Genomic DNA, 27,483 nt, shown 5'->3' with positions numbered 1-27,483 from the left:
AGCCCCCTCTTCCAGCCTGCCTGGGCGGGAGGCAGCGCCTGCGCAGTCGGGCCGCGGGGGCGGGCTTGTCCCCTGCGCCTCCGACAGGGCAGCGACCGCAATGGCGGAGGAGGTGAGGCGGGAGAACGCGTCCGGCGTGGGGAGGGCCCCCATCCCCCGGGCGCTCAGAGGCCCTCAGCGGGCCGCCTCGGCCCTGCCACGCCACCCCAGCCAGCAGCCCTTGCCCCCTGTCGCGGCGCGGAGCGTACTCGCAGGGGCGCCGCTTTGGTCCCAGCCGGTGCTGGGATCAGCGGCTCTCTCGGGTCTCGGGACAGGTGAGCACCCTGACGAAGGCCACAGTCCTGATGCGGCAGCCCGGGCGGGTGCAGGAGATCGTGGGCGCCCTCCGCAGGGGCGGGGAAGACCGCTTACAGGTACGGCCGGCGGCGAGGTTGGCCCGAGTCGGGTCTGGGCGGCGAGTGGGGAAGTTTCCTACCCGGTGTGCCTTCTCTCTGCGGTGGCATCTGTAAGTCAGCCCCTAGAAGCGAAGAGGGACTTGAGGGCAAGCAGGTTGGTCGGCCTGCTTTGCCTTGGAGGAGAGTCCGACCTGTCCTAAAACCTAGCTTTCAAGTTTCTCAATAAAGACATGCTGCTTCCTCTTCACAACAGAATCTGGGACTTTAGCTTCCACTCTAGCCCAGGCCAGCGAGCTACCCAAAAAGTTGCAGGTTTTGAAATGACCATACAGTTGGAGGCACCGTAGGAAGGACCCCATGGCATTGAGATGGGTGCTGCTGAGAGAGCAGCACCCTTGTTGGGTCCACCCCCAACAAGACTGGGCTCTCCTCAGGGTTAACACACGCACCAACTAGGATCAGGTCTTCACTGTGTGTCTATCCACCCTGAGTTCTCCCAGGGCACTACCAACAGGCTGGTCATTGCCCTGTTTGGATATCCACAGTTATCCCCCAGGGGTGAGCCAGGGCCGCATGGAATGAGCCTATTTGGCAATGCCTCTCTTTTGCATTTTAGGTGATTTCTGATTTTGATATGACTTTGAGCAGGTTTGCATATAATGGAAAGCGATGTCCTTCTTCTTACAGTAAGTCACATACTTGTCTTGTTGGACTTGACAAGGCGATGGCTTCTAAGGGTTAAGTAACAGGAATTTTGTGTTTTTCCAGATATTCTGGATAACAGCAAGATCATCAGCGAGGAGTGCCGAAAAGAGGTGGGTTGTTTCCCTTTGCTCAGACCCGGTTCTTGGTTCTGGTATGATACATCAGATGGTGCCCATGAGGGTCAAAGATTCCAGGATGGGAACCTTAGGAGATTAATTATTTTATTTTATTTTTCTTTTCCCTTCCCCCTCATTGTCTGCTCTCTCTGTCCACTTGCTGTGTATTCTTCTGCATCCACTTATATTATCAGGCGGCACCAGGAAACTGCGTCTCTTTTTTGGTGTGTCATCTTCCTATGTCAGCTCTCCGTGTGTGCAGCGCCACTCCTGGGCGGGCTGTGCTTTTTTCACGCGGGATGGCTCTCCTTGCGGGACGCACTCCTTGCATGTGGGGCACCCCTACGTGGCACGGCACTCCTTGCACACATCAGTACTGTGCATGGGCCAACTCACCACACAGGTCAGGAAGCTCTGGGTTTGAACCCTGGACCCTCCATATGGTAGGCAGACGCTCTATCAGTTGAGCCATGTCTGCTTCCCTAATTTTTTCTTTAATGGTTAATGATAAGCTCAAGTGGGCCTAGTCTTAATACATCTGTACAGCTTTTCCTTACTGAAATATGATGATTGATAGCTGGAATATCTAATGTCTTTTGGACATTACTCTTGTAGTTAGCTAGAGTTTACAAGAGACTTCAATGCTATTAATTAACATTATTTTTAAAATACATATATATTTTATAATTTTTTAAAATTTATTTCTCCCCATCCCCTTGTTGTTTGCACTTGCTTTGTCTGTTCATCTTCCTTGTTTCTTTAGGAGGTACCGGGAACCAAACCTGGGATCCCTGAAGTGGGTGAGAGGCACCTAATTGCTTGAGCCACCTTCGTTCCCTGCTTTGTTGCATCTCTCATTATGTTTTTCTTCTTGTGACTCTTGTTGCATCATCTTGTTGCGTCAGCTTACTGTGCCTGCCCATCCTTCCAGCTCGCTCTCTTCTTTTAGGAGGCACTGAGAACTGAACCAGGGACCTCCTATGTGAAGGTGGGAACCCAATCACTTGAGCCACATCCACTTCCCATATTTTTAAAATATATTTTAAAATACATTTTTATTGTAGTAACTATATAGCACCAAATTTACCATTTTAACCATTTTTAAGTGTACAAGTCAGTGGCATTAACTACAGTCACAGTGTTCTATAAGCATCACCACTATCAATTTTCAGAACATTTTCATCACCCCAAACAGAAATTGCCCATTAAACAATAACTTCCCATTCCCTCTCCCCTCAGCCTCTGACCCCTGGTAACCTCTAGTTTTTTTTCTGTCTCTCTGAATTTGTCTATTCTAGATACCTTATATAAGCAAAATCATACATAATTTGTCCTTTTGTGTCTGGCTTATTTCACTTAGCATAATGTTTTCAAGATTCATCCATGTTGTAATATATATCAATTTCATTCCTTCTTATGGCTAATTTTCCATTCTGTGGATAAACCACATTTTGTTTATCTATTCATCTGTTGATGGACACTTTGTTTCCATGTTTTGTCTATTGTGACTAATGCTGCAGTGAACATTGGTGTACAAATATCTGTCCATGTCCCTGCTTTCAGTTCTTTTGGGTATATGCCTAGTAGTGGAATTGCTAGATCATATGGTAATGCTATGTTTAACTTTTTGAGGAGCCACCAAACTTTTCCATAACAACTGAATCATTTTACATTCCCACCAGTAATACATAAGGATTCTGGTTTCTCCTCATCTTCACCAACACTTGTTATTTTCTCTGTGTGTATGTGTGTGTGTCTTTAATAGCCATCCTAAAGAATATGAAATGGTTTCTCGTGGGGGCTTTGATTTGCATTTTGCTAATGGTAATGATGTTGAGCACCTCATTATGTACTTGCTGGTCATTTGTATACCTTTTATGGAGAAATGTCTATTCCAGGTACTTTGCCCATTTTTCAATTGGGTTGTCTTTTTGTTGTTGAGCTGTAGGAGCTCTTTATATATTCTAGATATTAAACTCTTAGGAGATACATATTTTCTCCCACTCTGTAAACTGTCTATACTTTCTGATAGTGTTCTTTGATGTGCAGAGGTTTTTAATTTCGATGGAATCTAATTTGTCTTTTTTTTGTTGTTCACATTTTTGATGTCATATATAAGAATCCATTGCCAGATACAAGGTCATGAAGATTTACCCCCTTATGTCTTTTTCTGAGTTTTGTGGTTTAGTTCGTATGTTTAGGTCACTGATCTACTTGAGTTAATTTTTGTATGATGAGAAGTATGGGTCCAACTTCAGTCTTTTGCAATTGGATATCCAGTTTTTCCAGCACCATTTGTTTTTTTGTTTGTTTGTTTGTTTTTTAAAGATTTATTTACTCCCCCCCCCCCCGTTGTCTGTTCTCTGTGTCTATTTGCTGCATCTTGTTTCTTTGTCCGCTTCTGTTTTCGTAAGCGGCACGGGAAGTGTGGGCAGCGCCATTCCTGGGCAAGCTGCACTTTCTTTTCACGCTGGGCAGCTCTCCTCACGGGCGCACTCCTTGCGCGTGGGGCTTCCCTACGCGGGGGACACCCTTGCGTGGCACGGCACTCCTTGCGCGCATCAGCACTGCGCATGGGCCAGCTCCACACGGGTCAAGGAGGCCTGGGGTCTGAACCGCGGACCTCCCATGTGGTAGACAGACGCCCTAACCACTGCGCCAAGTCCGTTTCCCAGCACCATTTGTTGAAGAGACTTCTTTCCCCATTGGGTGGACATGGCACCTTTGTCGAAAATCAATTGGCCATAGATGTATGGATTTATTTCTGAAACTCTGAATTCTATTCCACTGGTCTACATGACTGTCCTTATGCCAGTACCACACACCGTTTTGATGAAGTCAGGAATGTGAGTCCTCCAACGTTCTTTTTCAAAATGGTTTTGGCTATTCAGGGCCCCTTGCGAATTTGAGGATCAGCTTTGCTATTTCAGCAGGGGCCGGGGGGCCTATTAGGATTTTGATATAGATCACGTTGAATCTGTACATCTCTTTGGGTTGTGTTTACATCTTAACCCTATTAAATTTTCCATGCCATGAACATGGACTGTCCTTCAGTTTACTTAAGTCATCTTTAATTTCTTTCAGCAGTGTTTAGTAGATTTTAGTGTATAAAAGTGGTGGATTGAATTGTGTACCCCAGTTTGGACATGTTCTCCATCTTGGCCCATATTCTGGTGGGTGTAGACTCATTGTAAATAAGTTCTCTTCAAGATATCATTTCATATGGTCATTCTTCTAGATCCTCTTTCATGATTTTTTGCCCTATCTGTGTATCACTTTTACTATATATCCCTGGGTCCATAAGATGTAATCAGTTATCGTAAAGCAATCCCAGTAGCCTTGGTCATTGGTTTTACTTGGCCCCACATTTCTCCCAACAGTGTGATATTCTCTGCCAGAGCTGTGCTGGTTGCACTTTTCTTTGCAGGTTTCTGAGCACTTTCTGCTAAATAACTATAGCATTTAGTTCCACTTCATTATGAAATTCATATGAGTACTAGCAGACCTATGGGTCTGTGATATACCTTCCAATACTTTGTCATCCTCATTCATTATTTAGATGGGCAGTGAATTATAGATAGCTCTTATGTTTCTCAAACTGTCTTTCTAAGGATGCCATCCTTATCTTAAGGTGGGTTCTGGCACCACCACTGGTTGCCTTTGCAAGTCACTTTTTTTGGTTCCTCACATCCCTGATCTTAACAACTTCCAGAAAGCAGTGTAGACAAATAAGAGAATAGGTTTGGGTGTTCTTTCTAGATTAAGAAGCTAGAAAAAAACTAAGATTCTTGTCATTAATGGGTTTGGGGTGGGAGGGAGTATAAAGCAAAGTTTATGTATGAAATTTTTTTTTTCTTTTTTAAAAGTATATTCTTCTGTTATATTCTACTGTAATGTTAGGAAAATATTCTCACAAACACACACATTAAATATCAGTACATTTCAGGAGCTTGCTGACTGTTGGTGTATAATCTTTGCATTTTGTTCTCTTTTAAACAGATGGACAATGACTCCCATTTGATCAAATCACTTTAATGTACCTGAGACCATGCATATATTAGAATTCTTTACTCAGTGAATTCTCGTTTTTATTGGGCACTCTTACTGATTGCCTCTGTGACACTCGATTCCTGAAGCAGCCTCCCTCAAATGTTGAAGGTCCTAACATTTAGAAGGGAGCACACAGAGATGCTTGTGAGTGGTTTTGTGGTGTTGGCAGTTTGGTGGCATTGTCCACTAATGCACTGTTTCCCTGACTTCAGTCTTCTAGTTCCACTTCCATGATTTTTTTGCCATATTTGTGTATCACTTTTACTAAATTTTTTTTCAAATTAACCTGCCTTTAAAATATTGACTACAGTTAACTTACAAAACAATGTTTATAAAACCATGAGTTAGTTATGCTAGTTATCTTTTTCTACTCTCCACTAAAATGAATTTAAAACTATTAAGAATGCAAAGTGATTATCCATGGATCACCTAAAATCACCTTGCCTACCACTTGAGGAAGTTTTCCACATTTTGGGGAACACTCCATTTATCAGTTCTTTCTGGTTAAACCCCAGTGACTGAGCTGATTAATAACCAAAAAAATTCTAGTAAACCTCTTGTCTGATAGTGAAAGCTCTTTAGTGTGATTGACTCAAGGGTCAGGTGAGGGCAAGGGAATGAGCAGCTCTGCAGTCACAGGCACTCCCTGGGCTTTGTCAAATGGCTTAATGTGAATGTTTTGGTCATTATATTGGAAGGTGACAGGAGGGGAGAAACTTGAATCTTAAGTGGTGTATCCCAAATGAAAATGTCCGGAAAATAACACTTTCTCACACAAAGTTGCCTCTCCTAAGTCATTTTGTTTTCATGCTAAGCTCTAGGACTTTGGTGGGGAATACTTGACATGGATTAATGGTTTTTCTCTTCATTGGGACGTCCCAGCTAAAGACGCTCCTTCACCACTATTACCCAATTGAAATTGACCCAAACCGGACCATCAAAGAGAAGTTACCTCATATGGTGGAGTGGTAAGTGGTGGTGGTGAGGAAATGCTCCTGGCCCTTGAGAGCCGTTGAGGTGGTGGTGGGGTTTCCTCAGCATTTTTTTTTTTAATGATTTATTTTATTTATTTCTCTCCCCTTCCCCCCCATTGTCTGCTCTCTCTGTCCGTTTGCTGTGTGTTCTTCTGCGTCTGTTTGCATTATCCAGAGGCACAGGGAAACTGTGTCTCTTTTTTGTTGCATCACCTTACTGCATGACACTCTCCATGTGTGTGGTGCCATTCCTGGACAGGCTGCTCTTTTTTCCCACAGGGCGGCTCTCCCTATGGGGTGCACTCCTTGCACGTGGGGCACCCCTATGCGAGGGCACCCCTGCATGGCACAGCAGTCCTTGTACGGCAGTACTGCATGTGGGCCAGCTTACCACTGGTCAGAAGGCCCTGGGGATCGAACCCTGGACCTTCCGTATGGTAGTCGGATGCTCTATCAGTTGAGCCACATCCACTTCCCTCCAGCTTTTGATGAGAAGAAAGGTTTCCCTTACCCTACTTATTAAGGGCTTACCTGAACACAGTTAGCTCAGCTATTAGAACAAACTGCCAGATACACTCAGGACTAATATGCTGCCATAGTAGGGCCCTTCAGGGAGTACTTGGGATAAATTAGAGGCCTCTTAGTTTGGGGGAAATAGTGCTTTTGGGAAATGACCCTCCTATAGAAACCAGCATCACTGTACAGAAGCCCCAATTCTCCAGAGAGTGTGGGTCACAGAGGATGGGATTCAGAAGAATTTGACTAAAGCAATTTAATCACTCAAGTCTTGCCTGTCTATTGTATTGCTTTCTCACCCTTTTCCTTGTAAGGATAACAGCCAGCCAGAGTCCTTCAGAAAATGACTCTGAATAAGGATGAGGCCTTCATTGCCAAGACCTTCAGAGGGCACTTGACTTTGTAAAGGGAAAGGATACCTTATTTACTTCAGTGATTTGAATTGAGTATTATGGAGTGTCTCTTTCTAGGTGGACCAAAGCACATGATCTCCTGTGTCAACAGAAAATTCAGAAGTTTCAAATAGCCCAGGTGGTTAGAGAATCCAATGCAATGCTTAGGTAAGCTGCTTGCTCTAGAAAATATTTCTGCCAGATTATTTGAAACTGTTTTGCTCACAGAAATGGGGCTGGGAGAAGTAAAAGGGACTTAGTTGCTAGGAGAGTTAGAAAGGACATATGAGCAACTGATGTGAAACTGTCTTGCTTTTATTTTCCATTCTGGGTACATCTAGAAGATTTTCTACCCTTAGGTGCTTCCCAGGAAGCAGTCTGATAGTAGTGAATATGGTGTGAATATGATCAGGGCTTTATTTCCTAGAGTAAATGGAGTCTAGCTCATTTTTCACAATGGTGAGAGATTTTGAGGTTTCCATATGGTGGGTTTTTGTTTTGTTTTTAAGTTGTTATTGTGGTAACATATATACAACATAATAGTTCCCATTTTAACCACTTTTAAGTACACAATTTAATGGTGTTAGTTATAGTCACAATGTTGTGCTATCATCACCAACATCCATTACCAAAATTTCCCATCACTCCAAACAGAAACTTGGTACCCATTAAGCACTAACTCTCCATTCACCATCCCAACCCTCGCCCCTGCTATACCCTGTAATCTACTTTCTGTCTCTATGAATTTGCATATTCTAGTTAGTTAATAAAAGTGGGGTCATACAATATCTGTCCTTTTGTGCCTGGCTTTTTCACTCAACATCATGACTTCAAGGTTCAACCATGTTACAGCATGTATCAGGACTTCATTCCTTTTTACTGCTGAATATTATTCCATTGTATGTCTATACCACATTTTGTTGACCCATTTATCTGTTGATTAATTGTGTCTACCTTTTGGCTCTTGTGGATAATGCTGCTATGAATGTGTACAGATATCTGCTTGGGTTTTTCAGTTCTTTGGGGCGTATACCTAGAAGTGGAGTTGCTGGGTCTTACAGTAATGTATAGTGAACTTTCTGAAGAACCACCTGACTTTTTCACAGTGGCTGCACCATTTTACATTCCCACCGCCAATGCACGCGGGTTCCTGTTTCTCCAAGTCCTTGTCAACACTTGTTATTTTCCATTTTGAAAATAATAGCCCTGTGGGTGGGTGTGAGGTGGGGTGGCTGGTGTCCCTTATCCAGAAATGGGAGTTGGCTAAATTACGCCCTTGGCCCCAGGAACCTTCACTAAAAGCAGCTTATTCTGCAGTGCCCTAGGATGGATACCTGGTTGTGTGAACAGTAGTAAAAAATATTTTTACAGCGGAATACTACACAGCAGTGAAAAGAACACTACCGATAGACGCAGAACATGGATAAGTCACAGTGGCATTGTGTTGATTGGAATAAGCCAGATACAAAAGAATAGATTTCTTGTAATCCCGTGTGTATGAAGCTCACGGACAGGCAAAACTCATCAGTGGTGATGTGAGGTGATGGTGTGATTGACTGGGAGGAGCAATGAGGGGGCCTTGATCTGGGAAGCAGTTACGTGACTGTGTACATGTGTGAGAAGTGGTTGAACAGAACGCTTAAGATTAGCATGCCTCACCCACTTTAAAATATGTATCTTATGCCTCTATTTTAAAAGTTTTTTTAAAGAGTTGAAAATAAGGAACAATATCTGGCTGACACTGTGATGCTTCAGAATTCATTCATCTCTTTTCAGGGAGGGGTATAAGATGTTCTTCAACACACTGTACCATAACAACATTCCCCTTTTCATCTTTTCCGCTGGCATTGGTGATATCCTAGAAGAAATTATCCGACAGATGAAAGTTTTCCACCCCAACATCCATATTGTATCTAACTACATGGATTTTGATGAGAATGTGAGCCAAATCTCATTTGGGCTGGGAATGGAAATGGGGTGGAGACTACAAGCTGGGGTGCTTGACCTTATACATTAATCCTAACCCGGTGATTTTACCCCTCAAGCAGTTAACTTTTTTTTTTTCCAGCTAAAGAGAGGTTATTTTTGAAGGACCCCCTCTTTGGAATTTGGCAGACAGTCAACTCTCTGTCTTGGGAGACCTAGTTTGTGGGTCATGCCAGCCCTCTTGTCACGGTCATTGGGCCATGTGCTCTCCTGGGTCCTGAAGAGTTTAGACTGACTTGTTTTTCTAGAGCCAGAGAAGGGCTGCTCTGACTCAGATTCAGGCTTCTTCCCCTCTAAATCAGTGGCCGGGATTTTCTTCCCTTTGACCTGAGGTCAGGCTGTGGCCCACATCTCAGGGTTAACGTACTTGTAACCTGAACAGCATTTGTAGCACGGACCTCATGCTTTCATTAGACTAGGTGATCAGTAATATTTGATGATTAATTTAGACCACAGGTAAGCAAACTTTTGTGTAAAGACCCAGATAGGAAATGTTTTAGGCTTTGTGGCCTTAGAATCCTTCTCAGCTATTCAGCTCTGCGGTTGTAGTGTGACAAAGCAGCCTAGAAAATATGTAAATAGGTGAACATGGCTTGTTCCAGGGAAACTGTGTTTACAAAACTGGCCAAATCTGGCCAACCCCTAGTTTAGACTCTAATGAAGTTTTGGTATTATCTATGGCTTTATTCCCTCTCCTCTGTGACAGAGACAGTAGGAAACTGGCCTTTGGTGGGTCCCTGAAGCCTTCTGTCTGTCTCTCCTCTCGATTGTTCAGGGTTTCCTACAGGGATTCAAGGGCCAGCTCATACACACATACAACAAGAACAGCTCTATGTGTGAGAACTCCAGTTACTTCCAGAAGCTTCAGGGCAAAACCAACGTCCTCCTGCTTGGAGACTCCATGGGGGACCTCACTATGGCTGATGGGGTTCCTGTCGTGGAGAACATTCTCAAAATTGGCTTCTTAAATGACAAAGTAAGTAGGGGACCAGGGCGTCCTCTCATCCTCCTCCAGTTGCTGGAACAAATGCTTATTTGATGCTTTCTATGCTGCACACTGTGTTAAGCATTAGAGGTACAGAGATAAGACACAAGGCATGTTCTTCAGAAGCTCAGATCTCATAGGAAGACAGAAAAGATACCCAGAGACTTTCTCACCACGTGGTGTGACACAGGAGCTCAGAGACTGCGGGGGCCAAGTGCTCACTGTGCTAGGCTCTGTTCTAAGCACTTCACATTCATTGGCCCATTTAATCCTTACAACAGCCCTTTGAGGTAGTGACTATTGTCACCCCCATTTTACAGATGAGGAAATGGAAGCAAGAGGTTTAAGTAATATGCCCAAATCACATAGCTTAGGAAATGGTGGGGCCGAATACCATTTCTCTTTAATCAGGTCTGTGAGGCACTGAGATGGAAGATGTCGGTATCCAGAATGGGGGTTTATAATTTAAGAGAATAAGAGTAAAGAACAGACCAGAGACCAATGGGTGGAAACAGTAAGGTCCTAGAAAGCACTAGAAGGCCTGGCCAGGCCTCGCCCAGTCGGGTAGTGCTGCCATCCTTTGGGCCTTAAGAAAATTCAGATAGATTAGCGGTAACACCTAGGTTCTCTTAGTTTATTATTTTTAATCCTTCTTAATGTCCTTTTGACACTTGACCTAAGAGTGGCTGCTCCCTGTAACCTTGAACTCCTCTTCAAACATAACCGTTCAGGCTTTCAAAAGGGAGTTGCTGCTTGGTGCCCTCCCCCTCACCCCCAGGTGCTTGAGAGGTCAGAGGGCACGGCATTTCAGGGACTCTCAGTCGCCTTTCCCTGCAACCCTGGGCAGGTAGAAGAGCGGCGCGAGCGCTACATGGACTCCTATGACATTGTGCTGGAGAAGGACGAGACGCTGGACGTGGTCAACGGGCTGCTGCAGCACATCCTGCACCAGGAGGACCAGATGGAGGTGCAGGGCTGCTGAACCCCGCAGGCTCCGCCAGGCCCTGCAGGCTGTGACGAGGAGGGGAGCCTCACCCAGGGCCGCTCTGCTGCGAGCATCGCTCCTCCCTGTGTACAGACTAAAATCCAGGGCAGCCGGGAGCTGCTGGACCCATGCCCCTCCTGAGACGGCTAACTTGTTTTCCTTCCCTAGTGGTGGCTCCTTCCTTTCCCCCAGCGCCTTCGTCTGTTAACCAGATGCTTGGGGGAAACCTGCCCGGTGGGAGGGCAGCAGAAGCTGCTCCAGATAACCGGGAACCTGCCCAATCGTAGCACTCTTTGGATCATCTAATCCAAAGATTTTTTTTCCCAGAAATGTTAAACATCGAAACATGTTCTTCAAGCAAATGTAACATGTAAAGCAGATCAGATTAAAAAATGAAAAAACAGTTGTTCTGACCATGCAGGGTGGGGTAAGGGGGTGTTGCATGTGCTGAGCCTGTACATCTTGGCCCTTGAAACATGGGGACCTCTAAAGGAACCCTCTAGCATGCCACCCAACAGTTTCACAGTTTGAAAGCTCTACTGTCAGGCTGTGTTGGGGTGGAGGGGTGCCCATCTAAGGCTGGGTCTGTGACCACTGTCAGACCCTGAGGAACTGTTGGGGTGCTCTGGAGCCAGGGAGTGCCAGTCACCTCTCAGGGATCCTGGGCCAGAAGCCAGTGCCTGTGGCGACAGGGCAGTGAGTCTAGGTCCCTCAGCTCCATCACTTCAGCCAACGGGAGGATAGCAGATGGCCTGACTGGCAGCTGAACCAGCTCCTGCCCAAGACACCAGGCACCTGAATTCAATTACCTTTCCCTCTGGCAAGAGGGAGACAGGTTGGGTAGATGTTAATGGCCAGCAGCCAGCAGGGAGAGGTGGGAATATTTTAGTACTGGAAATGATCGTGAAAATGTGTTATTCAGCCTCTGGTTCAGTTTCATCCTGGAACCTTGTACATTGTCAGGGACCTTATCCACCCCATTCAACTGGAAACAGGGCAGGTCATCTCTCCTGCAGGCCCCTCTCCTGTGGGTTCATTTATTCCCCACCTGGGCTCCCTCTCCACGGTGTGGCCCCCAGATCAGGCCTCAGGGAGGCAGGACCCTCCAGAGGGAGGAGGCTGAGACCTAGAGACCCGCCATCTTAGCTGTCAAGGCCATGGAGACAGCTAATTTGTCTTCCTTCCCCAGTAGTGGCTCTAAGGCGCCCACCAAAGATCACCTTTTTTTTTTTAAAGATATATTTATTTCTCTTCCCTTCCCCCCCAAACCCCCCCACCCCGGTTGTCTGTTCTCTGTGTCTATTTGCTGCGTCTTCTTTGTCCACCTCTCTTGTCAGCAGCACGGGAATCTGTGTTTCTTTTTGTTGCGTCATCTTGTTGATGTCAGCTCTCCATGTGGGCGGCACCATTCCTGGGCAGGCTGCACTTTCTTTCGCGCTGGGCGGCTCTCCTTCGGGGCGCACTCCTTGCCCGTGGGGCAGGGCACTCCTTGCGCGCATCAGCACTGCATGTGGGCCAGCTCCCCACGGGTCAGGGAGGCCTGGGGTTTGAACCACGGACCTCCCATGTGGTAGACAGACACCCTAACCACTGGGCCAAGTTCGCTTCCCAAAAGATCACCTTTTGAGGCCTTTAGTTTAATCTTTTATTTGGTACAAAGGAGAAAGGGATCTGATGCCAGTTCAGCCTTTTGAGTGTTCAGAATTCTGACCACCCCTCTCCTACCTCGAGACCCAAATGAAGCCTTCTTTCAAGTTTATCCCAGCACAAAACCCAAGAATTTGACAGTCCAAAGATCCATCTGAGCAGATTTCTTCTTTTTTCCGCTTCATTTTCCTTCTCTTCCATTGCCCCTTAGAGAAAGGAGCCTTCTTTAGGGATAAAAGGCCTGCAAAGCCCAGCCCTGAACTTCAGTGCCTGGGGCCATCTTAGCCCCCACTGATCTTAGTGAGAGGGGCGGGCAGAACAGGGTGAGGTAGGGTGGCCCTCCTGGAGCCTCCCCCTTCCCCAGGAACCAGCCAGTGCTGAGGAAGGAAGGCTGGAGGGGTCTCCCCAGCCCTGACTCATCTTCCTGGTAGCTGCCACAACAGGAAAGGGGGCTAGATGTGGGGAGTTGGGGATGGCAAGGAAAGGTGTAACTGGAAAGGAAATAAAGGGATGCCCTCAGCCTTGCTAAGTGTCTAGCAATGTGGCGGGAAGCTAGCAATGGCCCCATCCTATCCCCAGACTCTTATCAATTCCCAAGCTGGCTTCTAATTCCAACAACTTTAAAGGAAGGGGTTTGGGGCTGAAAGGGAAAAATGGAATGGAGGTTTCTACTGTGGATTTGAATCTAGGGCTAGTGGGGAGACCAGGGTTGTCTCCTCTGATGACGTTATCCCAGCAGAGGGAGGAGTGACTGTTAGAAGGTCAGCCCCACTGCCCACTGTCTCCCCAGAAGTAGGCCTTTGCACGTGGGACCAGGCCCAGGCTCCCAGCCTTCAGAGCTCCTCGTGGACCCGCTCCTGGTCCTCCTCTGACTTCAGCTTGAGCTCCTCGACGGTGATCTTGCCATCCTGGTTGCGGTCCTGGTTCTGGAACATGTCCTTGATGGTTTTCTCAGGGTCCTGCCCAGGCATGAGGCGTCCTTTACCCTCATTCACTTGAGCCTTGATGAAGGTGGAAAACTGGGGAAGGGAGAACCAAGAGGAGGGTGGGGTGAGGGGAGCAGCAGGGGGTGGCCTTGGGAAGGCCAGCTGAGTGTTTGATTTTCTTGTTTTTTTTTCCTTCCTCAGGCTGCTCTACCCCTTCCCCAGCCTGGAAGGAAGGGCCTGAGTGGAGAGCAGTGGGGCCAGGGTGGAGGGCATGGCACGGGGGATAGTCAGGGCCCCAGAGGAGAGGCAGGGACAGAGAAGCCAAGGCATTCGTGACATCGCAGACGGGGGCAGGAGCATGGGGGCTGGGGACCGGGGGTGGGCAGGCAGGGCCTAGGACATGCGTCCTGGTTGGGATGGAGGCGTGGGCAGGGCCAAGGACTGAGCTCCTCACCCACCTCTTCTGGGGGCACCGCTCCATCCTTGTCGAGGTCCATGTCTTCGAACAAGTTGGCAGGAGGGTCCCCGTGCCACACAAACAGATAGCCCGTGGGCACATCCTCCTCCCGGGACACCAGCTCCACCTCAAACAGCAGCACTGCACTGCCAGGGACCCCCCGGGCTGTTGGGGGCAGGGAGAAGAGGAGAAAAGGAAAGAGTCCTCACCAGGCCAGGGTCTGGGCTGGCTCCTCAGCCTGCACGCTTCAGCTTCCCCCTGGGGGGCTGGAGAGTGGGGCATGGGATGCGTCCAGAACGATCCTGACGGGATCCCTGAATCCTCCCACCCGCCATCAAGGCCCGAGACGGGCAGGGGAAAAGAGGACGGAACACTGGCCAGTCCACGGCCTCTGCCCCTCACCTCCGCTCTCCCCGTGCGCCAGGTGCGGGGGAACGATGAGCTGCCGCCTCTCTCCCACACACATGCCCTGCAGGCCCGTGTCCAGGCCTTCGATCACCTTGTTGGCCCCTAGAGTCGTCACCTGGGGGGCCCCGTGGTCGTGGCTAGGGGAGAGCGCAGGTTAGAGTCCCGAGTCAATGCCAGGTCCTGTCCACCGCCAGCTCACCCCATTTTCACCTCTCTGGCACACACAGTTCAGGGGGCAGGTGCCCATTCTCATCCCACCACCACCCCAAAAGTGTGGCCTTGAGGTCTCATCTCCCCCATCTCACTTTCCATCAAATGGAAAGAGCAGCTCTTCCCCTAGTGTCAGCTCCCTTCCCCCTGCAGAGTAAAGCATTTCATCTCCTTCTGTCTGTGCCTCCCTCACCTAGATGGGAAGCGTAGGGAAGAAGCAGAGGTCTGGGAGAGGAATTGGAGTTTTTTTCCTCTTTGGCCAGAGGCAGAAGCAGGAGTCTGGGGTGCTGTTAGGGGGCTCCCCGCACCTGTGCCCACCCACCTGCCCAGCCCTGGCCCTGCCCCGGACCCACGAGGAGAAGAGCTTGGTGCCATCCAGCAGAGAGCAGTTGTAGTGGTATCGGACAAAGTCCCCGAGTTTGGAGGTCTCGTTGCAAGTCTCGGGGGGCCGGGAGAGTGTCTTGATTTCCACGGGGTCTGCAGGGTTGTGGAAGTCGATGACGTGGACTTCGAAGACCAGCACAGCAGAGCCTGGGATCTTGTCCCCTGAGGTCAGTGGGGGAGGGGACCAGCTCAGAGCTCCAGGAGTGGTTGCTCCGGGGCTCAGCGGAGGCCCTGGCTCGGATACCCAGCCTCCAAACCTCCCCCACCCTGGGGCTGCAAAGGAGGATGGGATGTTTGTCCACACAGTTCTCCTAATATACTGGGGAAGAGGGGTGAGGAGGGGAGGGACACAGCAGTTTAGAAAGCCTTTTGACACTAATCATCTTCTTACAAACTCCCCATAACTTACCCTACTGATCAATAGGATTAGTCCCATTTCACAGCTGAGGAAACCGAGGCTCCCAGCAAAGCCAGGTCTCAAATCCCGGTCTCTTTGCTTCCTAGGGCTAGCTGCTGGTTCTGTTCTTCCATAACCCCCTCCCTCCACCAACGCAGGAGTCAAAGGCCCTTTCCCAGTGTGGGGTGCGAGGGGAGAGGTAAGGGCGGGGTGACTGCCCCTGGCCAAGAAAGCCGGAGTGGGTGACCTGATGTAAACTGTAGGCATTTTGGGGCGAGGGCGGGGCGGAGCAGCAGAGTGGAGAGGAAGGCCTGGTGAGCAGATCAGGAGGGGCGCAGAGGGGTGGCGCGGGAGCAGCCCTACCAGTTCCGTTCTCCCCGTAGGCAAGGTGGGGGGGGATGGTGAGCCTCCGGCGCTCCCCTACGCATGCGCCCTGCAGCCCCTGGTCCATCCCGGGGATGATGAAGCCACGCCCCACGTAGGTGTTGTAGGTCTGGTTGCGGGAGTAGCTGCAAAAGGAGGGGCGAGGGCCGGGGGTGGGGCTCAAAGGGGCCCCTCCCCCTCCCAGGGAGCTGGGCGCGACCCCCTAGCTGCTGCCCAGGCTGACCCCAGTGCCTGGCATTTCGCCCCTGCCTCAGCTTCTTCCGCCTTTCGTTCCCTGCCCAGCGCCCCCTCCGGACCTGGAATCAAAGAGGGTGCCGTCCATCAGGGAGCCGTTGTAGTGGTAGCGCATGAAGTCCCCAGCCACGGCCCTCCGGACACAGCTGGGGGGCTGCTCCAGAGTCTCCAGCTTGACGGTGTCCTTCGGGTTGTGCACGTCTATCAGTAGGACGTGGAAGACCAGGGAGGCCTGTGGGGGAATCACAGTCCCTGGGGAAGGAATGGGTCTTGAACTATGCAAGTCCGCAAACCAGGGCTCCTATTTGACTCAAAAGCTGTCAACCCTGCTCTCCAAAGCCCTTTCCCCCCTGTAGCAGCCCCAGTTTCTTGCTCCCCTATGAGGCTTTAACTGGTTTTCCCCAGAACTGGCATCAGCCCAGACTGTGCCTTTGTGTTGAATCAGAATGAAGCACCCTTTCTTAGTGAGACACTCACCAAGGGTAGCTTGCAGCCTTACTTAGGCAGTGCACAACCTGGACAACTGTATGTGGCAACACTGTTGTCTCTTCTGGAGAATGCCCCCTGGGTCCCTGCCTGCCCTCACCGTAGCCTTTCTCGTCATAGGCCAGGAATGGAGGGATGATAATCTTCCTTCTCTCTCCAGGACACATGCCCAGCAGCCCCTGGTCCATGCCCTTGATCAGCCAGCCAGAGCCAACGTAGGTATCGTAAGTGCCGCCCCTACTGTAGCTGCAGAGAATGAGGTAGAGGTGGTGCTGCTGGAGGTGGGAGGCAGGATGGGCTCCCGACTCCTCCACAGGCCGTGGTTCCCAGCCACTTTGAAGACCCCCCTCCAGCCCCTCACCTGGAGTCGAAGGCGGTGCCATCCAGCAGCGTGCCATTGTAGTGGTAGCGGACAAAGTCACTGTCCTGGACCACGCGGGGGCACTGGGGCGGGTGCAGCAAGGTGCTCACCTGCACCGTGTCTTCCTTGTTCCACACATCCACCAGGACCACATCAAAGTAGAGGGTGGCATCTGGGGGAACGAGCCCCACTGCGAGCGCAGGGCAGCCAGGGCAAATATTTGGGGTGGCCCCAAGGGTGGAGGTGGGGTGCAGGTCTGAGGGTTCTGCGTTGCACCTTTCCCAGTCACCACTTCCTAACCAAGCTATGATCCCACCCAGGGCCCTCATGCCCCTTCCTCCCACCCCAGAAGCAGGAGACCTAAACTCTACCCCGGGGCATAATATGCTGCTATTCATATTATGCAGTGTGACCTTGGGCCAGTCCCTCCCCCTCTCCGAGCTTCAGTTTTCCTACCCTGGGGTCCCTGATTCTCCCTCCCGGTCTCCTCTATCCACACCTCTGTGTCCCAGGTTGCCCCCACCGCCCCCAGCCCTTCTCACCCAAACCGATGCTTCCATAGGCCAGGTGGGAAGGCACAATGAGGCGTCGCCTCTCGTTGACACACATGCCCATGAGGCCGCGGTCCATGCCAGTGATGAGGCGCCCCACACCCACCACGACGGCCTGCAAGGTGCTGCGGTCATAGCTGGGGAGGGGTCGGGTGGGATAGAGTGGCCTCAGGTGTGCACAGGTGAGGTACACACAGCCACACAGCACGGTTCCTCTGCCCTCCGTCCTATCCATGCATGGGCGTGTGCACATGCATATACATACACGATGCCCCCTCCCTGTACACGTGTGTGGATACTACACACTGTCACCTCCTCTTCACACCTGCCTCCCAACCGGCCATGACTGCTGCCACCTTACCAAAGGGAGGTCCCTGAGAAGGCCAGTCAGTGGCTTCGATTCCCCCAGGGTGGGGGGTGAGAGGCAGGCCCCTGTGCTGAGACTATGTGCTGAGAGCAAAGGGGTGGTGAGCACAGCAGAGAGGAGCAGGGGGACATTTACCCAGCACTTACTACACGCCAGATTCAAAGCTTGGCCCTTGGCAGGCGTTCTCTCCCATGTGAGGGGGGTGTTAATTGTTTTCATATGTCTTATGTGAAAAATAGAGACTTGAGAGACCGACTGCGTTTTTGCCATTGATCCCCAAGTCAAGGAAGGGGAAGCAGAGCTGGCCAGAAGTGGGGACGGGGCTGGTTTTACATTTTGAGAAGGCCTATTCTAAAATTGCCATTGCTTTTATTTTGGTTACACTTTTAATTTATTTTAAATTGTCAGAAGCTAAGGGAGGGTGGGAGATTTGCAAATTGCCCAAAGGGGCCATGGGTTAAGAAAGCTGTCCGGGTGCACTGTAAGGCCCAGGGCCCAGCAGGATCCGAGTCCCCCAGGGAGCTCTCAGCCCACCCCCCCCACTCCCAGAGGTCAAGGGCGTGGGGCCGTCCTCCTGGCTACTGCCTGTACCTGCCTGTGCCGCCCTCTGTCCACTGACCTGGCTTCTCATCTGCCCTGCCTCCTTCATAGTGCTGTTGGGAGGCCCCAAGCAGAGCAAGAAGTTTCTGAGAGTTAAACCGCATCCCGGCGCAAGGTTCTCCCCAGAGTCAAAGCGAAAGTCTACTGAGCCCGCCGTCTGCCAGGCCCTGTGTGAAGCTGGCTTTCATTCATCATCTTGTTTGAGTCCTAACATCTACCTCAGGAAGTAGGTAATTTATTATTATTATCATCATGATCATTTTTTTTAATTAGGGAAATTGTGGATTTACAGAACCATCATGCATAAAATACAGGATTCCTGTATACCACCCTATTAACACCTAGCATTGGTGTCATTTATTTGTTACAATTAATGAAAGCCCATTTTTATATTTTACTATTAACTATAATTCATGGCTTAACTTAGGGTTCACTGTGTTGTGCAGGTCCACGGATTTTTTTACATTTTTATTTTCATTCTGTACCTTATATACAACCTAACAGTAGATACAGTTTTAATCTCCGTTTTTCAGATGAGGAAAGTGACGCTTAAAGAGACACAAGGCCTTGTCCAGGGTCACAGAGAGCCCGGATGTGAACCACGGTCTTGGACTCTGGAGTTGGTGCTCTCATCCAAAACGCTGCCTGCCCCCAAAATGACGTCCGCTAATTTCTCACGGGCTGAGCATTGGGAAGGATCTAAGGGGAAAGGATTTCCCGGGGTGTGGTGTGGGGGTCAGTGCGTGTGACTGGGTTTCAAGGTTTACCCCTGAGACTGGCACACAGCACTGCCCTGCCCCCACCTACAGTGGATTTGTGGGAGCAGACCAGAGGCCTTTCAAACCCCAAAGCTGGCAAGACGGGCAGCCGCTGGCCTGGTAGAGCTAAGATGGAGGGAGGTGGGGTGGAGAGGGCAGCTGCCTGCAGGACCTGGGGAGGGAGGCGGTGAAGACCTTCCCAGGAGCCCAGGGTGGCAAGTCCTGTGACACGTAGACAGATAGGGGCCCCTGCACCAAGCTTTGCCCCCCATCCTGCTGTCTTTTCATTATGCCCTTGCCGCTTTATCCCCACTTCCTCCAAAAAATGTTCTACCCCCCCTCCTCACAGCACAGGCACTGAAAACTGGGGCAAGAGCCAAAGAGGGAGTCAGGATGGTGGAAGGGTAGAGGGTCTCAGGCGACGAGACCCCTGAGGATTCACATGCAGCAGGGACCGTCCCCTTTCCCCCAACACTGTAGACCAGGACATCCCCCACCCCATGCCTTTAAACAAAGCAATAGTAAGTATATAAAGAGTTCACCCTGATCATGGAGTACTTTGGGGATGTAAGAAACTGGAGTCCTTTGGGAGGTGAAGATTGGTAACTGGGGACAGGGGGATATTTTCGGGGAGATGATGTTTAGGTGCCCCAGGGGTGCTGTGTTTGAGGTTAAGGGGTCATGGAGTGAATGTCTATATGCAGAGCTTAAAGTGAGCAATGAGGGGACCCCAGACCCAAAGAGAGCCTGGCTGGCGGCTCAGGGAAAGGAAGTGGCGAATCTGGGGACGCATTACCTCGAGTCAAACTTCTTGCCGTCCTGGAAAGTGCCGTTGTAGTGGTAGCGCACAAAATCCCCCATCTGCACCTCCCGGGGACAGGTCTTGGGGATGTGGTACCTCTCGATGACCACATCTTCCAGGGGGCTGCCGGCTGGGCTGGCACGGCCTAGCCCCCTCCCCACGGCCTGCACCAGAAGCAGCAGCAGCTGCAGCAGGGGGAGTCGGAGGAGGGTGTGGCTGGGGGGCTCCGCGGGAAACATGGTGCGAGAGCTGGGCGCGGGGAGCGCCGGCAGAGAAGGCCAGCGAGTTTGCCGCCGGCGTCAGCCTCCGTGCTCCCCTCCTCCCAGAGCTGGCTCCCCCCCTTCCTGTCCTCCTTCCCCACCCCCGCCCTGGCTGGTCCACGTGGAATGGGGGCTGGGGAGACTGAGCTGGCCGGCCGGAGGAGGGAGTGAGGACCCGGAGGAGAGGGCCAGGCGGCGGGAGAGCTGGAGTTCCAGCCTGCACCGCGAAGAACTCCGACCCCCTGCCCCCACCCCCACCCAGGCCCGGGAGACCTGGGGCGGGGATGGGGAGAGAGAGTGGGAAAGATGAGAAGTCGGAGCTGACTCCCGAGGGAACCCCCCCCCCCCAAAATGTTCAGGTTCTTTTTTCCGGAGCCCCCAGGTCCTAAAGCCGGGCAGAGGCATCCCTGGGTTTTTTCGCGGGCACCCCCAAATCTAATCTAGGTGTCTCGTAGGCGGATGGCGAGGCCCCAGAACCTGAGGAGTATTTCAGTGCTTCCCCCCACCCCTTCTGCCCTCCAAGGCTCGGCTGCCAGAAGGGTTTTCTGAGCTGGGGATGGAGATACAATTGGTGCTGGGTGTGCCGGAGAAAACTAGGTGTGTGCCTCCCCGACTGGGCGGGGGGAGAGGTTTGAAGTGATTTTCTCAGGGCTGGGGGTGGGGAGGGTGCAGGAGGGGCATTTGGAGGGCGACCAGGTGCTCGGCTTCGCCTCCGGCACAGGCTGGGGGGGGGGGGGGGGAGGGGCACCTCCCTCAATTTCTCGATCTTCAGGTGGGGGGACTGTTGCTGTGTGGGGAAGGGCTGTCTGGGCTCCCCACCTCAGGAAGCGTTGGCCCACCATCTGTCATGGGGTCCCCATCTGTTATGGGGTCCCAGGAGGTCCGGCCAACGTGGGGAACTCCAAGCACTGCTGGCTCTCCTCCCAAAAGAGGCGCCGCGGCCCTGTGGCCCTCTGGGGGCCTGACTCCGCCGCCTCCCGCCTCCCGCCTCCCCCGCCCCGAGGCCGGGCGCTAAGACCCAGCGGGCGCGCCGGCCAGGCCCTGCGTCCGCGCGCGGGGCCCCGCCGCCTTCTCAGCCGGGGAGAGCCGCCCGGGCACGGCGGGGGCATGGGCCGCGCGGCGTGGGGGCTGCTGTGGCTGCTGCTGGGCAGCGCCGGGGCGCAGTACGAGAAGTACAGCTTCCGCGGCTTCCCGCCCGAGGACCTGATGCCCCTGGCCGCGGCCTACGGGCACGCGCTCGAGCAGTACGAGGGCGAGAGCTGGCGCGAGAGCGCGCGCTACCTGGAGGCGGCGCTGCGGCTGCACCGGCTGCTGCGGGACAGCGAGGCCTTCTGCCACGCCAACTGCAGCGGCGCCGCGCCGCCCGCGGCCGGGCCCGGCCCCGACGGCGGGAGCGACGACGAGTGGGCCCGCGAGCTGCGGCTCTTCGGCCGCGTCCTGGAGCGCGCCGCCTGCCTGCGGCGCTGCAAGCGGACGCTGCCCGCCTTCCAGGTGGCCTACCCGCCGCGGCAGCTGCTGCGCGACTTCCAGAGCCGCCTGCCCTACCAGTACCTGCACTACGCGCTGTTCAAGGTGGGCACCCTCCGCCCCGCCCCGGCGGCCTCGCGCGGGGCGGGTCCCGGGCCCTTCGCGGCGAGCATTGCTGCCCCGCGTCGGGGGTTCCGATGGGCCGGAGGAGCGTCGCCCGCACCCGGAGGACCAAGCCCACTCGTGCGCTCTGGGCTGCGGGCTCTGGCCCTGCGGACCCGTTCCCCACGCGCCCCTCGCTCCTCACCAGGCTAACCGGCTAGAGAAGGCCGTGGCCGCGGCCTACACCTTCCTGCAGAGGAATCCGAAGCACGAGCTCACCGCCAAGTATCTCAGCTACTACCGGGGGCTGCTGGACTCCGCCGAGGAGTCCCTCACGGACTTGGAGGCCCAGCCCTACGAGGTGGGGTGGAGGGGCAGGGGGTGGCGTGGGGCTGGTCCTGAGGTGCCTCCCTGACCTCCGCCAGAGAGAGGAGGGGAGGCATCGGGGGTTCCCCTGACCTCCCCTGCCACGCACCCCACACACACACCAGGCCGTGTTCCTCCGGGCTGTGAAGCTGTACAACAGCGGGGACTTCCGCAGCAGCACGGAGGACATGGAGCGGGCGCTGGCCGAGTACCTGGCGGTCTTTGCCCGGTGTCTGGCTGGCTGTGAGGGGGCCCACGAGCAAGTGGACTTCAAGGACTTCTACCCAGCCATAGCAGGTATACCTGCCAGGGCGTCCCTCTAAACTTCCCAGAACGCCTGTGCCCCTGTATGGAGCACCTATTAAGTGCTTAGGAGGTAGACAGGAGTAAGGTGTGATCCCAGGTCTCAGGGAGCCCTCAGTGTGCTGAGACAGACCGAGACACGGTGACAGACACCCTGACGCTGGCTGCGGAGGGCTGTGATAGGGAGTGTCCAAGGAGCTGGGCATCCGTGCAGAAGGTCATCACATTCCAAAAGGGTCTGGGAAGGTTGGGTTGGAAGGCCTTCCAGGCAGGGTGCAAAACTGCTGAGGTGGGAGATGGCGCCCCAGGTCTGTGGAAGGCAGCTGGTTCAGTGTGGCCAGAAATCACACCCAGTCTCAGCATCTCCAACCCTGGGATCCCCCAAAGGGAGTTGTCCTCAGCCTCTCTGCCTGGCTTCAGTCCAGCCTTAGACTTCCCCTGCCACTCTCCCAGAGACCCCTCCCTGGCTTCCCCTGGCCTGGTGGTGGGGGTGGAGCCAGGGGTAGTAAGTCAGCCCAGAGGTGGGAACAGCCCTCAGTCAACCTTCTCAGTGGCGCTTCTGATGTGGCAAACACTTTCCACATGTGACGTCGTTTACTCCTAAGTCCGTGAGTGGGTTGGCGCCGTTAGGCAAGCCAGCCCCTCACTGCTGCCTCCTGCCCCCCAGATCTCTTTGCAGAATCCCTGCAGTGCAAGGTAGACTGTGAGGCCAACCTGACCCCCAACGTGGGCGGCTACTTTGTGGACAAGTTTGTGGCCACCATGTACCACTACCTGCAGTTTGCCTACTACAAGTGTGAGCCTCCAGGGTGGGCCTGGGAGGGGAGGAAGGGGTGAGGGAGAGGACTGCACCAGGGGCCTTGCTGAGTCCCGGAGGTCTGTTCCTCGGCTTTGAGGACCCTGAGTGATGGGAGGGAAGGCTGGGGGTGGTGGGGATATTGGGAAGAAACCTCGGTGGCCTTTGGGGCCTGTGAGAGGCTGGTGAGAGGAGACAGAGCAGCCTGGGGGAGAATCAGAAGGCCTCTCGACAAAGTGGCTAGATAGCCAACAACTTTTACTGCACTTGACAGTTTACAAAGCCCTGCCACATCAGTTTGTCTGACTCCATCCTCTCACCAGTCCTATGTGTTACCACACCCATTTCCCTAATGAGGCAGAGAGGCTCACACAGGGCAAGGGACTGGCCTCAAGTCATATGGCTAATAAAAAGTGGCACGAGGACTTGAGGCCAGGACTTGTCACCCTGCAGTGAAGGGAGATCTGGTGTCCCCTGAGGGCTGGGATGGCTAACCTCCAAGGTACCTACAACATGGAGACTCAGAAGCTGGAGTTACAATGAAGGGGCCACGGAGGCCCTTCATGGGCCTGGATGGCAGAGAGGTTAAGAGCCAGCTGCTGGGCTCTCGTTCACCCTGTGTTGTCACTCTCCAGCTGTGGGAACCTGAGCGGTTTTCTCAACCTCTCTGTGCCTTCAATTTCTCATCTGTAAAATGGGGATGATAACAGTGAGGCATAAATGAGTTACACAGGGCTTGGCACATGGTAAGTGTTCAATACGTGTTAGTTTGCATTATTACTGGGTGGGGTGAGGAGCTGAGGTGTTCTGGGAGGCATCTGGGGACCCAGGGGCACTGGACTGAATTGTCACATGGGGTCAGGTAGGCTTGGTGGGGTTGTCCCTGCGTGTGGGGAAGTCCAGGGCTACTCCTCCCCCGTCCTGCCCGCAGTGAACGACGTGCGCCAGGCCGCCCGCAGCGCCGCCAGCTACATGCTCTTCGACCCCGAGGACAGTGTCATGCAGCAGAACCTTGTGTATTACCGCTTCCACCGCGCCCGCTGGGGGCTGGAGGAGGAGGACTTCCAGCCTCGGGAGGTGGGCACCGCCTGCCAAGCTCTGGTGGGCATGTGGTTTGATCGAAACTCCTGACTTCCTCTGAAGGTGTGATGGGCAGTGGAAAGATGATGAGTTATGACTGCAATCAGTCTATCCTTAGTCTTTTGCCTCATGTAGCACAATGCCTGGGTCGTGGGAGGTAGGCATATGTGTACATTCCTGCCCACACCCCTTCTCACCCTCTTCACCTTTATGGCTGTCTGGCCTTTCTCCTTCCCCAGGGAGGCCCCTAGCCTGGAACAATTGAGGAAACCCCTTGGAGTACAGGACAAAGTTGGCAAATACTGGACACATGGTACCCTTCCTTGCTAATCGATTGGCACGTAATTTCTCACTGAGCCCTCAGAATCCTTCTCCACCCAGCCCTCCAAGTGGCTATGATTATTGGATCAGCATGTGAGCTGAAACCTGTTCCCTGCTCCTTGAGTGGAGAAGGACCAGAGGATACCGATTCTAGGGTCTGGCTCCCCTACCACCCGCCCTCCTGCCTGGCAGCAGGGTTCAGCTCACACCCCTTCCCCCCCAGGAGGCCGTGCTCTATCACAACCAGACTGCTGAGCTGCGGGAGCTGCTGGAGTTTGCACACATGTACCTCCAGTCAGATGATGAGGTGAGTGGCCCCCTGACCTCCAGAACTGGGCCGTGGTGGGGATGGGAGTGAGGTAGGGTATGGACACCTCAGCCCTTTTCCCTGGGCCCCAGGCCCAAGCTCAGGCCCACCCCTGATGGCAGCTGTTGTGAAGTAAGAGATGTTTGCCTGTTCCTTCTCTGCACTTTCCTTCTCTTGCCCACTTCAGTGCCCCATGTTCCCTCTTGAGCACATGTCCTGCTTCTCCTTGGCCTAGCTCAGGTGGTACGTCCTCCAGGAAGCCATTGCTGCATGCCTTGGCTCTCCTCTTGACCATCATTGTCAATTCTGACCCTCTGTACCTTCCTGGTCACCTGTGGCCTGGAGTTGGAATTATTTGCAGCCCTGGTCCATCTTCCCCTGGCCCCTTCTCCAGCCGGTCTCCTGGGGGACTTCACTCCAGAACACGGCCAGGACCTAGTTATTCCCAGCTCAGCACAGAGCTGATGCCCAGAAACTGAATTTGAATGAACAAGTAAAGGAAAAAAGGAAGGAAGGAAGGCAGGACTATGGTGTATTGCATTGATTCTAAACAAGGGTTTGAGAGCCTGAATGTCTCTGACGTGTTGCTGTTCAGTGGCTATTTATTTATTCCCTTCGTAGCTCATGCATCCGTGCCCCCACTCATCACACCTGGGGCCAGGGTCTTAGCTTCCAGGCTCTGGTGCTAGCCAGAACTGCCTCCAACACTTCCTGGCTGGGTGGCCTCCAGGCAAGTCTTAGGCAACCTCTTGGAACTTCCATTTCTTCATCCATCAAATGGGGAGACTAAATGCACATCTCACACTGTCTGGTGAGAATGAAATGAATCAAGTAAGTAAAGCACCTGATAGTTGGCACATAATAGGTGCTCAGTGAATGACAACCATTTTGATTACTGTTATTTGTTGCTGCTGTTTGCCAGACGCTGTGCTTGGGCTTAGGGTAAAACCGATGAAAGCTCAGTCCTTTCCCAAACAGCACACATCCAGTGGGGGAGGCTGACAGCAGCCCACACCCTTCACCCAGTACTGCCGGAGGGGTCAACGCAGGGCACAGGAGGCCCCAGCCCAGCCAGGTCATCCACAAGGACCTCATCCTGGAGCCGACACCGGGCTTTGGAGGCAGCACAGGGCAATAAAGGCGTTCCTGGCAGGGAAAACAGCCTGAGCAAACAATATGCACCGGATAGCATTTTTGCATTATTTGCACCAGGAAGTTAATGCTTAAAAGGTGGGGCTGCGGAGAAGGCAATGCTTATGCAAATACTGAATCTCTGACAGAGCCGCGTTCATTTGGCAAGGGGTATAGGGGATGAGGACCTGGCAGGAGAGAGCCTCATATCCCTGAGTTTGGATTTGGAGACTGGGGAAGAGGGACTTTGGAGACTGACAGATGGAGAGGGAGGTCGCCTTGGCCAGAAAGGGAGCCGGATGCCAGGTTCAGGCCTGCTGCCACCTGGTTTTCCCCCAACCCACCCCTTGGGACTGTTCTAGATGGAGCTGGAGGAGGCGGAACTGCCCATGGAGCCTGAGGATCCCCCATCTGACACCGAGTTTGAAGGGGAGGGAGACTATGAAGAGGGCATTTTTGCTGACTGGTGGCAGGAGCCAGATGCCAAGGGCGACGAGGCTGAGGCTGGTCAGTGCCTTGGGTCCTGGTGGAAGGGGCGGGGATGCAGCCTGGGTTGGAGGCTAGGGCTGCGGAGGCAGCGTCGTCTGTGTGTGGGTGCTGGGACTTCTCTGGGGGCTTGCAACGTGTGTACAACCCCTGCCCCTCCTGGAGCCAGGGCATCCTTCCTGGAGCTGGGACCAGCTGAGACCTGTTTCCAGAAGCCTCACCGCAGCCGCCTGCCCGCCGCTCCACCCCCACCCCACCCCAGCATCCTGACACCTGTAGGGAATGGGTGGGGGACTAACCCAGTGCTTTTTCCTTTTCAGAACCAGAACCTGAGCTGGCATGAGGAAAGGGCCACCCTCACACCCCTCAAGAGCTTGTTAAGCCTGGGCCCGGTGGTGCCACCCCTCCCCAGCCTGGGAAGCAGCAAGAACTATTTATTAAAACTTAAAATGGATGCGGCTGACCTGGCCCCTATCCCACCCCACCTGTGAGCGCTGTCTCCCCAAGCCGCAGCCTGCCTCCTCCTCTGCATCTAGACCACAGGGTGCTGGTGGTGCTACAGGCCAGGGAGGTGGGGGGGGGAGCCATGTGGGCCTAGCCCCCTCCCAGCTGCTTTCTGCTCCTGGACAATCTGGAGGAGAAGGTTCCAGCTTCTAGTTGGAGTCTCAGCCTGAATTGCAGAGACAGCAGCAGAAGGGGAGCTCGGGCTGGAAGAGCCCTGGGCTAGGAGTCTAGAGGGCCCTGGCACCCTGGCAGTGGGTCGCCAATAAAGTTTGTTGTTGAATGAA

General features: G+C 52.8%; 3 protein-coding genes across 4 annotated transcripts; 2 read left to right on the top strand and 1 right to left on the bottom strand.

Moving 5' to 3' along the window:
* Positions 1-7: 7 nt before the first annotated feature.
* Positions 8-11,507, top strand: NT5C3B (5'-nucleotidase, cytosolic IIIB). The gene is made up of 9 exons (XM_004472414.3): positions 8-112; positions 315-413; positions 1,012-1,081; positions 1,164-1,210; positions 6,149-6,234; positions 7,227-7,316; positions 8,925-9,087; positions 9,910-10,110; positions 10,967-11,507. The coding sequence occupies exons 1-9, from the start codon at positions 101-103 to the stop codon at positions 11,099-11,101; spliced, it is 903 nt and encodes a 300-aa protein (XP_004472471.1). The 5' UTR covers positions 8-100; the 3' UTR covers positions 11,102-11,507.
* Positions 11,508-12,735: 1,228 nt separating this feature from the next.
* On the bottom strand, positions 12,736-20,679 carry FKBP10 (FKBP prolyl isomerase 10). Its single transcript, XM_058284249.2, has 10 exons — positions 20,071-20,679; positions 17,541-17,686; positions 16,999-17,188; positions 16,738-16,883; positions 16,214-16,403; positions 15,897-16,042; positions 15,106-15,298; positions 14,537-14,679; positions 14,136-14,299; positions 12,736-13,770 (listed from the first exon to the last, which is right to left on the bottom strand). Exons 1-10 carry the CDS (start codon positions 20,313-20,315, stop codon positions 13,585-13,587), a joined length of 1,749 nt encoding a protein of 582 aa, XP_058140232.1. The 5' UTR covers positions 20,316-20,679; the 3' UTR covers positions 12,736-13,584.
* Positions 20,680-21,386: 707 nt separating this feature from the next.
* On the top strand, positions 21,387-27,483 carry P3H4 (prolyl 3-hydroxylase family member 4 (inactive)). Of its 2 annotated transcripts, XM_058284247.1 has the most exons (8): positions 21,387-21,908; positions 22,114-22,266; positions 22,397-22,568; positions 23,242-23,370; positions 24,302-24,447; positions 24,995-25,078; positions 26,572-26,716; positions 27,016-27,483. In XM_058284247.1, exons 1-8 carry the CDS (start codon positions 21,444-21,446, stop codon positions 27,036-27,038), a joined length of 1,317 nt encoding a protein of 438 aa, XP_058140230.1. In that variant the 5' UTR covers positions 21,387-21,443; the 3' UTR covers positions 27,039-27,483. The 2 variants fall into 2 exon arrangements, with proteins under 2 accessions (XP_058140230.1, XP_058140231.1); XM_058284248.2 differs by lacking the exons at positions 26,572-26,716; positions 27,016-27,483 and adding an exon at positions 25,700-25,882.

Source organism: Dasypus novemcinctus, chromosome 21 (genome assembly GCF_030445035.2).
Source record: "Dasypus novemcinctus isolate mDasNov1 chromosome 21, mDasNov1.1.hap2, whole genome shotgun sequence".
Classification (NCBI taxonomy): Eukaryota; Metazoa; Chordata; class Mammalia; order Cingulata; family Dasypodidae; genus Dasypus; species Dasypus novemcinctus.
Note: the sequence above shows the minus strand (reverse complement) of the source record. Positions and strands in the feature narration are given on the sequence as shown.

What these genes read in the sequence shown, in the direction of transcription:
- NT5C3B (XM_004472414.3), top strand. An exon ending in GCGGGGAAGACCGCTTACAG is followed by an intron (nt 414 to 1,011) that starts GTACGGCCGGCG and finishes TTTGCATTTTAG; the next exon opens with GTGATTTCTGATTTTGATAT. An exon ending in GAATCCAATGCAATGCTTAG is followed by an intron (nt 7,317 to 8,924) that starts GTAAGCTGCTTG and finishes ATCTCTTTTCAG; the next exon opens with GGAGGGGTATAAGATGTTCT.
- FKBP10 (XM_058284249.2), bottom strand. Translation starts at nt 20,315, where the DNA reads ATGTTTCCCGCGGAGCCCCCCAGCCACACCCTCCTCCGACTCCCCCTG. An exon ending in CTATGGAAGCATCGGTTTGG is followed by an intron (nt 17,189 to 17,540) that starts GTGAGAAGGGCT and finishes CTGCGCTCGCAG; the next exon opens with TGGGGCTCGTTCCCCCAGAT. An exon ending in GGCGCACGGGGAGAGCGGAG is followed by an intron (nt 14,300 to 14,536) that starts GTGAGGGGCAGA and finishes TGCCCCCAACAG; the next exon opens with CCCGGGGGGTCCCTGGCAGT.
- P3H4 (XM_058284247.1), top strand. Translation starts at nt 21,444, where the DNA reads ATGGGCCGCGCGGCGTGGGGGCTGCTGTGGCTGCTGCTGGGCAGCGCC. An exon ending in GCAGTTTGCCTACTACAAGT is followed by an intron (nt 23,371 to 24,301) that starts GTGAGCCTCCAG and finishes TCCTGCCCGCAG; the next exon opens with TGAACGACGTGCGCCAGGCC. An exon ending in ACCTCCAGTCAGATGATGAG is followed by an intron (nt 25,079 to 26,571) that starts GTGAGTGGCCCC and finishes GGACTGTTCTAG; the next exon opens with ATGGAGCTGGAGGAGGCGGA.